Source organism: Etheostoma cragini, chromosome 22, assembly GCF_013103735.1.
Source record: "Etheostoma cragini isolate CJK2018 chromosome 22, CSU_Ecrag_1.0, whole genome shotgun sequence".
Classification (NCBI taxonomy): Eukaryota; Metazoa; Chordata; class Actinopteri; order Perciformes; family Percidae; genus Etheostoma; species Etheostoma cragini.
The window spans coordinates 6,100,917-6,113,503 of NC_048428.1; the positions used below are offsets into that span (position 1 = coordinate 6,100,917).

Sequence of the window (12,587 nt, forward strand, 5' to 3'; positions counted from 1 at the left end):
CCCCCCCCCCCCCACACACACACACACATACACACACACACACACACACACACACAAAAACACACACACACACACTACCACCACCACCCCCATCCTCCCCCTCCGCCAGGACGAAGAGATCAACCAGCAGTCTCAAATGATGATGTCGTTGAAGCAACAGATGCTGGACCAGGAGGAGGTGAGACCACCTCCCTCTCCCTATCCCTCTCCCTTCCTTCCCTGTCCCACTGCGTCTCAGCCCTCCAGCCGTTCCTGTTAGCACAAACCCAGTCTGACATCTGACAGCAGACCATTAGTAGCCCAACAGGAGAGGTCAGACTGGAACTCACCACAAGAAAGCAACAGTGGATACTTACAGACTGAAGACATTTTTTTAGCTAGTGAAAATTAGCACAGATATACAATAAGATAAGCTATAGTTTATTTTCCAGAGGAGAATTTGAATATCTGCTATTTAAAGCAGAGATATTTGACAGGGGTCCTCAGAGTTACTGTAAATGTCTTACCATGAAATATTAATCAGACTATTTGTGAAAAAACCCCATTGATGATAGGACTGGCCCGTAGCATGAATCCAACATATTACTAGCAAATACAGATCTGCCTATATGGGGGAAAACCATAAATGATACTCCTTCTGGCCCATAGGTAAGGTAGTCACTAAGGTCGCCATCAACAGACACAGTTACTCCTGAGGATTCACTGAGCCACATGTATGTTTAACATTAGGAGACGATTAATAAAATCATGCCAACAATTATTATTTTAATAGCTTGGTATTCTATGCATCATTCTGCATGGACATGCTCGTGTTGCATGCAGAGACTGCCACTGGGTAACACAACTGCACTCTTCCCATTGTACAACACATCATAATTGTCATCATAATTTGTGCAGTAAAGGTATAATGCGTTATCAACATAAAATCCTGGTAAAGAAATGTGTTTTGTAGATCCTGTTAGGAACTTGACTCCCATTTCACCTCCCCCTTCTCTTCCTAGGCTGAGCATTAGTCTTGTCTTCTTCTTCCTTCCCTATCCACACCCGTAGCTCTTAGCGTCCTCCCGCCGGGACCACGACACCCTTCAGACGGAACTCAACCGGCTGCTGTCGGAGAACGAAGCCTCCAAGGAGGAGGTGAAGGAGGTGCTGCAGGCCCTGGAGGAGCTGGCGCTCAACTACGACCTGAAGAGTCAGGAAGTCGAGGACAAGGCGCAAGAGTTTGAGGCTCTCAGTGAGGAACTGAACGAGAAATCGGTACTTTTTAAAGTTTCAAATCTCAGTCCATTGGAAATGATAGCACTGATTACACATGATCAACTTGTCGGGCGTGTCTGTTACCCTCCCCCACCAGAGCTCCTTGGCCTCCATTGACTCTGAACTCCAGAAGCTGAAGGAGATGACCAACCACCAGAAGAAGAGGTTCACTGAGATGATGTCATCACTACTCAAAGACCTGGCCGAGATCGGCATCGCCGTGGGGAGCAACGACATTAAGGTTTCAAATTCAGAAATATACTATAAACTAAGAGAAATTTCACACATTGGCATACCAACCGTGGCCTGTTGAAAGAATGATTTTTGTGACATTACCATAGCAGCTGAAACATCCACTGTCTGCCGAACATGTTTCCTTTCGGCCACATGTTTCCAGTTGGTAGTCATTGTTTGCATCATGCTCCTTTAATTTAAAATTGTATGCACTTGGGATGAATCATTTTCCAGGCGAGTATCCAGGCAATAATACTAATAATGATAATAATGATAATAAGAAATTAGGGATTTATTTGTGTTGGGCTGCAGCATACATTTATGTCTGCTGTCAGTTTATCTTTCATTTAGGTCATTATCGCCTGGAGGGGATCATGCATTTGGTCGTTGTGTGTTTGTGTGTGTGTGTTTGTGTGTGTGTGTGTGTGTGTGTGTGTGTGTGTGTGTGTGAGATTGTGTCTGTGTCTGTCTTGAGATGAATTATCCACATTTTTGTTATTTTCGCTGCCATTTCCACTGTTAAGCGTGATTTATGCTTAAGCGTAAAGTCTATGCCGTAGTACGTGGAGACACGGACATACTCTGTAGCCTGATGTGCGGCTCTCGGAAAAGATAACTACACGTTGCAGCGATGCACATGTCACTCGGCCGTGGCTTGGTTGCGTTGCATTTCCCCAAACTCATTTCCTGGTTCTCCTTTTCCATAAACAACGTGAAATCAAGGGTTACCGGTTTCCTGCTACACCGTGGTAAGAAAGAACAGGGGAGACCCGTTGTTTTTTCTCACTGTTCCTCTAGAGTCGGCACTCGTTACAAAGCTAATCACTGTCACTCTCTCACTCGCTCTACCACACACTCCCCACGCACACACACACAACCCGGCCCTGCTATTCTCATAGATCTCTCGGAGATCAACGCACACACCAACGCTCAAGTATAAACTTCAGGCCGCTTATGTAGGCTACAGAAAAAGCTCTGCGTGTAGCCTCCGCAGGACCTTAAGTCACACTTAAGGGAACACGGTGCGACAATTGAGTGAGATTCAACTCTTCTTTGTTGACGCACATTTTGCCTTTAACAAATATTGCACTAGTCCTTTTTTCATTTCAATTTCAAGTTGTAGCACTTTATTGTCATTGTGGAGCACAGCGAGATTACTTTGTGACAGTCCAAGGGTCAGCTACAAGTGATAAAATATGTACGATAGTACTGGAACAATTTAAATGAATATAAATAAATCTAATAATAAAATAAATGTTAGTAAGTCTATCAAGAATAACATAAACTGTAAAATAAAAACGCAGTGGCCGCAGGTTTAATAAAAAAAGAAATTTAAAATATTGGAATTGTTACAGCTCTACAAGAGACATACACAGTACTTTTTTAATTAAATTTTTAAGATTTTGGGGTCGAATTTTTGGGCCTTTTTGGACAGGACGGGGGGGGGGCAAAGGGCCGCATGTCAGAGTCAAACCCAGACCCACTGCCTCGAGGAGGAAACCTCTGTACATGGGCGCCCGCTCTACCAACTGAGCTATCCGGGCACACATACAGTACATTTCCAAGAAAACATCATTTACTGTTACTTTGCCTTCTGCCCTCCCAGCAACAAGAGAGCAGTGGTCTAATCGACGAAGAGTTCACGATGGCGCGTCTCTACATCAGCAAGATGAAGTCGGAGGTGAAGACGATGGTGAAGCGCAGCAAACAGCTGGAGAGCTCCAAGGCCGAGAGCAGCCAGAAGATGGATGAGACGGAGATGGAGCTCGTTGCCTGCCAGCTCCGTGTCTCCCAGGTAACCGCTCCTTACCACTGCTGCCTCTGCCGCCATGGATACTGTCACCCTAGTGACAAATAGTGGCGGTTAGTTGTGGTTATATGTGGTTATCAATCAATCAAGCAGCTCAACAAGTTGACACGTTTTTTTTAAACAATTTACAATTCGCAACATGAACGTATCTCCCCCCCCCCTTCGTCGTCACCACCCACCCAAACACAAATGAAGAATAGATGACACAGTGACTACAATATTACCATACAACAAAATGTTGACAAGATAGACACTAAACCAAATACATTTTATTTCATACACGTCTCTCTCCAGCACAAAGCTTCTTAGGAGCCCTCCAGAGAGTTCAGGCTCTTTCCTCATTTTCTCATATAGACATCCAGTCTGGCAAAACCTTTTTTTTTAAACACCGCTACCCTAGCCAAGCCCACTCCTGGATAGAGGGCAGCCCTTCATTCTTCCATCTGCTTAAAAGAATGTGTCTGGCTATCATTAAACTAGTCTGGACCCAGCTTCTTATGGGCTCATCCATCCTGTTTAGGACTGACCCATCTCCCAGAACAAATAATCTTAGGCTGAGTGGAACCAGGGTCCCTGCAATCAGACATAGAATATCATGTATCCCAGTCCAAAATAGTTTTTATTTCGTGCATATCTATGCTTATTATTGTTCTGCGTTTGTGGGGGTTTTACAGTATATAATCATTTCCCAGCATGAAGCTAAAATCAAGTCCCTGATGGACACCCTCCAGAATGTGGAGCAGAAGAAAAGACATCTGGAGGAAACGGTGGACTCTCTCAATGAGGAAATCGTCAGGATCAAAGCCCAAGGTGAGCATAACTCACTGTGCTGTTGTATAACAAATCCAGCATTAACCCTTTAATGCGCTTCTCTAGAGTGCATTTTTAAGTTGTGATATGTTGAAAATGTGTTGGACTGAGTCCACACGATCCCCAGGGTGCGCTCAATTTTCAGTGCTAGACCTGTCAGATGTCTGTCACTCTTGGCATGTTTATGGTGTAAATTTATGTTTTTGCTTTGTAATATTTTTGAATTTTGTAAGGTTTTTATTATTATTTTTTTAAACATCCAGCAATGTTAAAAAAAAAATCCATTATTTGTAAAAGTGTTATTTCTAACGTCTTTTTAGCTTATAGCTAAATTCTATAATAATCAGTATCAGTTTTACGTAATGTTATTCTATATGATATTTGTTGAAATTATTACAGTATATCCGTGTCACTGGTGGCTGTTGAATGAAATTAATCATGGGTGAGGTAAATCCAGGAAGCTACAGACTTTTGAAACACTACAACAATTGTTGACTATGACATCTTCACTGAAAGTGCGAGGAACCTGTTGTTTTTGTACAGATTATTATCATTATTATTTTTCCGAGTCCTTCGTCACATTTTTGAGGGAATTAGAATGCACAAAAACTCACAAAAATGTGCACACATGTGAGACCTGGTAAAAGTTCTGTAGTGATCAGTCTCGGGCGTCGCCAGGGGCTCCATAACGCCACCCTGACGCACGCCATGATCCGGAAAAAATGAGATGTTAACAATACAAATTTTGAGGGAACATAGGTCTCATCTTGAAGTCTATGTAGCATTTTTTATTTTATTTTTCCTCATGAGAGGAAGTTGGCCATCTTGGTTTTTGTGCAAAGTTTTCCATTTTATGAACAGGTGTTTTAGGACTTTAGGATGCACCAAAACGCTCAAACATTGGCGCCCACATAGACACCTGGGAGCTTTGTGAGACTGTACAGCGATTTGGCCCATACCTGTAAGCGGGCTCCATAGCGCCCCCTAACATGTGGAAGGACTTAATTTTAATGTGGATATTGTTGCTCCGATCTTCACCAGATTTAGTACACACATTGCTCTCATCACATATTTCCTATTTACTTTTATTAGCTCCGCCCAACGAGAAGTCTGCCATTATGAATTGTATGCATTTTCCACGTGTTTACATTCTGTCGAATTTTGATAGTTAAACAAATGTGCGTGTGAAGGTAACAGTCAAAACAGGAAGAGTTGAATATCTTGGCAACAATTATTCTGAATCAGATGAAACTTGGCACAGCTATTCCCCGGGCTCCGCTGTTCCATGTGCACCGCTGAGGTTGTGCGCAACATTTAATCAACAATTAAATAATCAAGACTATTACAGTAAATGTCGCAGCAGCTGTAGCAGTATTTGCAGAATGATAGTGATACCTTATCAGTTTGTCTCCTTCCAGAGAAAGTCAACACCATGGAGAGGGAGAATGAGATCCAGTCTGCCTATGAAGTCAAGGTACTATGAGGCAGTGTTGAAGCTGCCAGCATCTGTTTTACATAATAATCCTATGGAGTAAACTATGTTTCCCAAAAAGTCCTGAGCTATTTTTTTCTATGCCCTGTTATGCCCAGCCACACCCTGAACTACTATTTCTAGTCATAGTTCCATTATCTTTATTGTCACCATAATTGCTGCTGTTCATCACACCCCAAACCGGCACCGTCAAATGTCCGCCCCACTAAGAGCCTGAGTCTGTCTGAGGTTTCTCTCTAAAAGGAAGTTTTTCCTCGCCACTGTCGCACTAAACATGTGTGTGTGTGTTTATACATGTGCGTGTGTATGTGCTTGTGCGTATGTGTTTGTGTGTGTGTGTCTGTGCGTGCGTGTGTATGTGTGTATGCGTTTGTTTGTTTGTGTCTGTGCGTGCGTGTGTGTTTGTGAGTGTATGTATGTATGGGTATGTATGTGTGTGTGTGCGTGCGTGTATGTGTGCGTTCGTATGCGTGTGTGTGTGTGTGTGTGTGTGTGTTTGTGTTCAGGAAGCTGTGGAGATGCAGATCCAGACCCACAGGGAGAACCATCAGAAACAGATCAGCAGCCTGAGAGACGAGCTGGACAACAAGGATAAACTCATGACAGAGCTACAGGAGTGAGACACAACATTAGAAAACACCTCTCTCTCTCTGAATGTTGAATATAAAGAGTTACATACTGACACTGATACTGTGACCATTACCAACATGTGTGCAGTCTGAACCAGAAGATCGTGCTGGAGCAGGAGAGGCTGAGGGTGGAGCACGAGAAGCTCAAGGCTGCCGACCAGGAGAAGAGCCGCCAGCTGCAGGAGCTCACGTAATGTCTCTGCGTAGAGTTAGGGGGCACGGTTTCCCATTATGCTACCTGCATTAACGTACATCTATTTTACATTGTGCAGGGTGATGCAGGACAGGCGGGAGCAGGCCAAACAAGACCTGAAGGGACTTGAAGAGACTGTGGTCAGTTATTGCCATGTCCATTTTAATCTGTATTCAATTAAAGGGTAACTATTGTTTTTGTGTCTTAGTGACTGATGGAAGCAACAATCTTTGACATTGGTTTAATATTAAGCGAGACGTCTGCTGATAACCTTTTGGAAAGGCTTTCTAAGGAGGTCGACCTTTCTGTTAAAGAGTAAGGTCCCTCTGTTAAACATGACAACATCCCTGAGATCGCTATCCCTAAATCCACCAGACTCCATTAAATGAACAGCCATTTCATCTTCATAAAATACACGTTTTTCTTTCTTTTTTTAATTCAAAGACATCAGACACAAATTAAAACTATAAAAGCTGTTTTGGTTCATCTTTCCACTTTTTAACAATCACAACTCTAGTTTTAGTTGAAATAAACACATAATACATCGATTTACATACGAAAATATGCTGGCTCTATTCACACTAAAAGTATTGTTTTCTTATTGTTTGCACATTTGCCCTATAGGGTTACATTGCAGCTTTGTTCACTGCTGCTGATCACAGAGTTCTCCCTTATAACTGGACCAGTTTCAAAGATTGTTGTTCCCATCAGTCACTTTCACACAAAAACATAGGAAAATAAGGTCTAGGTTGAAAAAGTTACCCTTTGAATTAGGAAAAAAAAAGAAGGATTTGAGTAATTTTTTCAATTTAAGAGTTGACTTAGTGACATATTAAAAAATTCAGTTAGAAGAACTCGATCCAGAAACAGTGTCCCATTTACTCTGGAAAACTGACATAAGAGAGTATACTAAAAACGGTAAAACAATCAGTCAGTGCCAAAAACTGCACTTTTACTTGACATAGGTGCGTATTTGCCCCATAGGCTTACATTGCATCCTGTTCGCGGCAACAGTGCCACAAGCAAGGATATTTCAAAATCTGGGTGTAATTATACCAACCCTTTAATATCTCTAAAAACTGGTTGTCTTCTTCTATGAATTGGGTTTGCTTGCTGTCACACAGGCCCGAGAGCTGCAGACACTCCACAACCTCAGGAGGCTTTTTGTCCAAGACTTGTTCACTCGAGTCAAAAAGGTAAAATCCCGAACAGTATGTACATATCCCTCTGTTCTCTAGAAGCTGCTCACGGCACACTGCCGCTGTAATTATCCTCCTGTTATCTGTTTAATGTTTGATTTAATCTCTTAGCTAGTGCAATATCACATGAGCGTGTGTTGCCCCGACCACAACACTTACCAGGAATGAGACAAACCGAGCCATAGCACCGGCTGCACCGTGATGAAATTTTAATGAATCCAGGGAACACAACAGAAAGTGTGCGTAATAAGTAGGCCATCTGATTCTTCAAAAGGTAGCAGCTGTAAATTAGGGACCCGGGCTCTCAGCGTGGCGCTCATCTCCAGCCCTCAGGCTGAGGCTTGATGAGCTAAACAAAGGCAAAGCAGGAGGACAGAGACTATGCCACGGTGTTGTACACGTCCCAAATCTGCTGATTATCGTCTCATTAATCCACAAATAGGAGGCTTTGGATTCAGGCGTTTTGGTTACAGCCTTTCTTTTTTGACACTGGGTTCGACAAACTAAATGCAACAAATCAGTTGTGCACAGGTAAATGGATGGATGGATGGATGATGGATAATGGATAATGGATGGAGGGATGGAAGTGTTCTCAGTTCTGCCTCTATTCTGCTAAAATACAGCAAATTGCTTTTAGTGTTTGTAAATCGAAAATAATTAATTTCCAACATTCTTTTATTGAACAAATTGAACATTGAATTAATTACAAAATGCACCTCTAAAAAAGGACAGTTACATTTTAAAGTTGTCTACTGTTATTCTTTTTAACTTACTCACAAAATCTCTAAGTGTCTTTTGGGATACGTTGCAAGAAGGGCTTGACATTACATTTTTACTCACCAGCCACTGTGGCTAGTGGTTTCCCAAAGCTAGTAGCCCTTGAGCATCTTAACAAGCCTCCATTTTGTGGAAAATTATGTTTCATTAGATTGTATTTAATAAGACTTGACTATGTTGCGCTCTAATTAACAAGAAGAACCAAATTAACAACCCTTTTAAATGGAAATGGGCAATGAAAACACCAACTTTAAGACTACATAAAATATAACAATGCACTCATCCAATATTCAGCTCTCATTATATGTGTACAGCTCCTTTTTGTATGAAAACATGCCACTGAATAATTAACAGACATAAAAAGAGGAGCTTCTCATTGCATGGGCTAAGTGCTAGCTATGTTTTCATCCACTTGTCAATCGAATTATCTGAAGTACGGTAAAAAAAACTCATGCGAATAAAGCTGGTGAAAGTGTGTTTCCATCCAACGGCCTTAAAGCCAATAAAAACCTGTGTGTAACGACGTCACATGCTGTTTTGCGATCAAATTGGTATATTGAATTGATTTGAGACATTTTAAGGTGTTTTGATTAATTTTCGCACTAAATCGCACAACACTCAAGCGAACTTTGGCAAACAAAGTTTTTCTAGATAAAATGGATTGCGCCGTCTACCAACACATGATCCATGTTGGACAAGTTGTAACAGTGCTTATGTCCCAGCTGATAGGGAAATATCAAGCTCTAATAAGAAAACAACAACACTTTCAACACATCGCTATGATGATGCAGATGCAACTTGGTTTTTATTTTTCCCTCCCTTTATCGGCCATTTCCTTTGCGAGTTCCTAATAAATTATGGCATTTCTTAGTTTTTTGCTATCTAAAATAGACATTATATTTTGCTCATAAATTAAATTCAAAAAGTCTCTTGTCTCCTCGTCCATCCACTTCCATCTGTCTTTGTTGACGTCCACCATGTGTGCAAACGGAGCGGGAATACTGGGCTTAAATAAAACTTGAAAACTTAATCACAATTTATATTGATTTGTCAAATAACGTTTCCATCAGCGTTTATTACAAAAATATAAATCCAATGAGACCGAACGTATTTTCTTTGAGTCGATATTTATGAAATCCCATTGAATTTTACTGATTCCATAAGGCATTTTTCACTCAATATTGCTATGGAAACATAGCTAGAGATAGAATGTGCAGCCATAAACAGCAGAGATCTGCCACATTATTGTAATTTTTTGGAAAATTTGAGGAAAATGTAAATATCTTAATATGAATCCAATATATCATTAGCAAATGTAAATCAGCGTTACAAAAAAGTCTTACCAGCCCATAAGCCCATAAGTAAGGTAGTCACTAAGATCCACAGATACGATCCATCCCAAGGGTTCACTCTTACACATGTATATTTTAAATTAAGACATGATTTCATAAAATCCTGCCAACAATAACAATTCTTATTTTATTAGCTTAGTATTCTTTACACTAAAAATGTATGTATAAAAACTTAGGCCCACACGTTATTGAAGGCACAGTATGAAATGCAACTCAGTTTCATACGAAATATGTAGTAGGGGTCCCTGCTCCGTCTGTCTTTCAGTTAAGGGGTCCTTTGCTTATAAAGTTGAAGACCCCTGCTTTACCGATAAAGCTGTGTGTTGTTCTTCATTAGAAGGCTCAGGTGGACTCAGATGACATAGAGGGCAGCGCTGCCCAGAGACAGAAGATCTGCTTCCTGGAGAGCAACCTCGCGCAGCTCACCAAAGTTCACAAGCAGGTAAAAAAACACACAATTAGCACAGTGCTTCCTACTGTACCTGAAATAACCCTGTAGGTGCCTTTCAACAGATTCTGTGTCTAAATGTTCTACTCCCTTTCCTCAAACTCTCGAAGAGGTCGATCTTTCTCCTGAAAAATAAGGTCCTTCTTTTGAACATAAAAACATCCCTGAGATCACTATCTCTAAATGCACCAGACTCCATGTAAAGAAACAGACATTTTAACATCGTAAAGTTGACAGATAGTTGCTTTGCTTCAACTTACCACTTTATCAACAATCACAACTCTAGTTTTAGTTGAAATTAACACATTATTTATTTATTTACTACTACATAGGGTTACCTTGCAACTCTTTGTGTTATCCGTTATCTCTGTAGCTGCTACGGGACAACGCTGACCTCCGCGGCGAGCTGCCTAAACTCGAGAAGCGCCTGCGGGCCACCGCTGAGCGGGTCAAAGCCCTGGAGGCGGCTCTGCGGGAGGCCAAAGAGAACGCAGCTCACGACCGAAAGCGCTACGAGGAGGAGATGGGGCGCATTAAGGACGCTGTCAAGCCCAAAAACATGGGCAGGAGAGCCTCCATAGGTTGGTGAACACACATAGACACACATACTGCATATATCTTGCACAATGTTTAAAATAATATGTGGTAGGCTCGCATTGCCAGACCTTCCGTCACGGCGCTGCGGAGGAGGGTCTGGCAGCATTCCAGGATGGGAGCTTACTGGCGTTTCTTTAGACCTTTAAACAATCGTCTCGTGCAGTGCTAAGCTCCACACACCACGACGTTGCCTCTGCAAAATAGCCTCAGGAAGAAAGATGTTTTGGTGGAACGTGTGTGTGTTCAAAAGTAGTTTTAGTCGTGTGAGAGAAAACTCAGATGTGACAGATAGTCTAGCTAGCTGTCTGGAGTAACCCTGCAGAGATCTGAGGAGCAGTTAACCATAGTCCTCAGAAATCCACAGGAGGTTAGAACGCCATAACAAAGAAAGAGGAAGGAAGCGGACATCCGACTTAAAAGAGGGACATGGGCACCTAAGCAATCCCGGAAGTGGAACGTCGTCGATATACACTAAGAAACAGCTAGCTTTGCTCTGTCTAAATTTCAAATATACACCTACCTTTAAAGTTCAAGCTTACGTCTTCTAGGTCTTTTGTTTCCTTTAAATTCAAATGTAGAAATATAACTGTATGTGCACTCCGGATAACATGTGACTCCTCAAACTGCTCTCTGAATGTGGCTCATGTTATCTCTCCGTGTCCCAGCCAAGCCCATCCGGCCAGGCCAGCTGCCGGCAGCCTCTCCCTTGAACCCCAGCGTCAACAGGTCCAACCTCATCCAGAACATCCTGCCAGCCGGCATCAAGGGAGGAGGCAACAACAGGTGAGAGAAGAATACACACTCCTCAGAGCGGCTGCTCCATTGTAGCTGAAGTAAGGCTACGTTAGCATTGCTACATTTTGGTTTAAAAACCAAAATCTTTTGCTACGTTGACACCTTGCATTCCCACTGCTTTGGCATTTCCAAGCCCCTAAACCAGAGAAAACTCTTCGGGACATTGGTTTGGAATCAGCGGAGTTGTGTTGCAGTCTCAACAGCTGCAAACTGAGACCTTTGGCAACAGCAACACAGACGCCGACCTTTCTCCGCCTGATTGGGTCGTGACATCTCGTTCTCTGAGACTAAGCTAATAATGATACCATGGCAACTATCAGCAACGGACGGAGTAAATATTGCTGCATCCTGTTTAATCCGGCATGCGCATGCCCAGTATACCAGAATGTTGATGAGATATTCTGGTGTAAATATAGCCTTAGTATACAGAATTACTCCCTTATGATTTGCCAAAGACCTAAAGACCTGAGATTTTAAATTTGTTTTCTTACAGTATGTAGTCCTTATCCAGGTAAGAGAACATGTAAATTCCTTTCCATTCCTTTTCTCTTCTGCTTTCCCCTACAGCCCCTGAGGATGAAGCCCAACAAACAGCTAGCCAAAGCTTCAAACCCAGAGACCTTTTCATTCCCAAATACTGAACTTTCACATGGAACCACTGCACCCTTCTGCCAACATCAAAGTGTGTACATAGAAGTGTGTACATAAGAATGGCATGTACTGTTCAGTCCTTCAAGCCTCTGGCTCTGTAAGACAACCGGACCTTAGTGCCTCGCAAATTTAACACATTATGTCACAGGGGATGGATGGGTGGATGGAGGGAGGGAGGGATGGGTGGACGGGTGGAGGGAGGGATGAATGTAGGGATGATTGGAGAGAGGGAGGGAGGGATGGATGGATAGGTTTAGGGATGGATGGTGTAGGGAGGGAGGGAGGGATGGGTGGACGGGACGAGGGAGGGATGGATGAATGGAAGAATGGATGGGTGGAGGGA

General features: G+C 42.4%; 1 protein-coding gene across 2 annotated transcripts in view; it reads left to right on the top strand.

The window, feature by feature from the left end:
- The window catches only part of LOC117937723 (kinesin-1 heavy chain-like), a 27,802-nt gene extending 15,407 nt beyond the window's left edge, over positions 1-12,395 (top strand). The window contains exons 13-26 of one of the 2 annotated variants that reach the window (XM_034861898.1): positions 110-178; positions 1,051-1,257; positions 1,355-1,498; positions 3,098-3,286; positions 3,994-4,111; positions 5,515-5,585; positions 6,110-6,219; positions 6,321-6,422; positions 6,505-6,565; positions 7,550-7,621; positions 10,091-10,195; positions 10,575-10,782; positions 11,464-11,581; positions 12,161-12,395. In XM_034861898.1, the coding sequence (XP_034717789.1) occupies positions 110-178; positions 1,051-1,257; positions 1,355-1,498; positions 3,098-3,286; positions 3,994-4,111; positions 5,515-5,585; positions 6,110-6,219; positions 6,321-6,422; positions 6,505-6,565; positions 7,550-7,621; positions 10,091-10,195; positions 10,575-10,782; positions 11,464-11,581; positions 12,161-12,167 (1,581 nt within the window). In that variant the 3' untranslated portion in view covers positions 12,168-12,395. The remainder of the gene's footprint in view (positions 1-109; positions 179-1,050; positions 1,258-1,354; positions 1,499-3,097; positions 3,287-3,993; positions 4,112-5,514; positions 5,586-6,109; positions 6,220-6,320; positions 6,423-6,504; positions 6,566-7,549; positions 7,622-10,090; positions 10,196-10,574; positions 10,783-11,463; positions 11,582-12,160) is intronic. The other variant, XM_034861899.1, reaches the window with a different exon arrangement.
- The last annotated feature ends 192 nt before the right edge of the window (positions 12,396-12,587 follow it).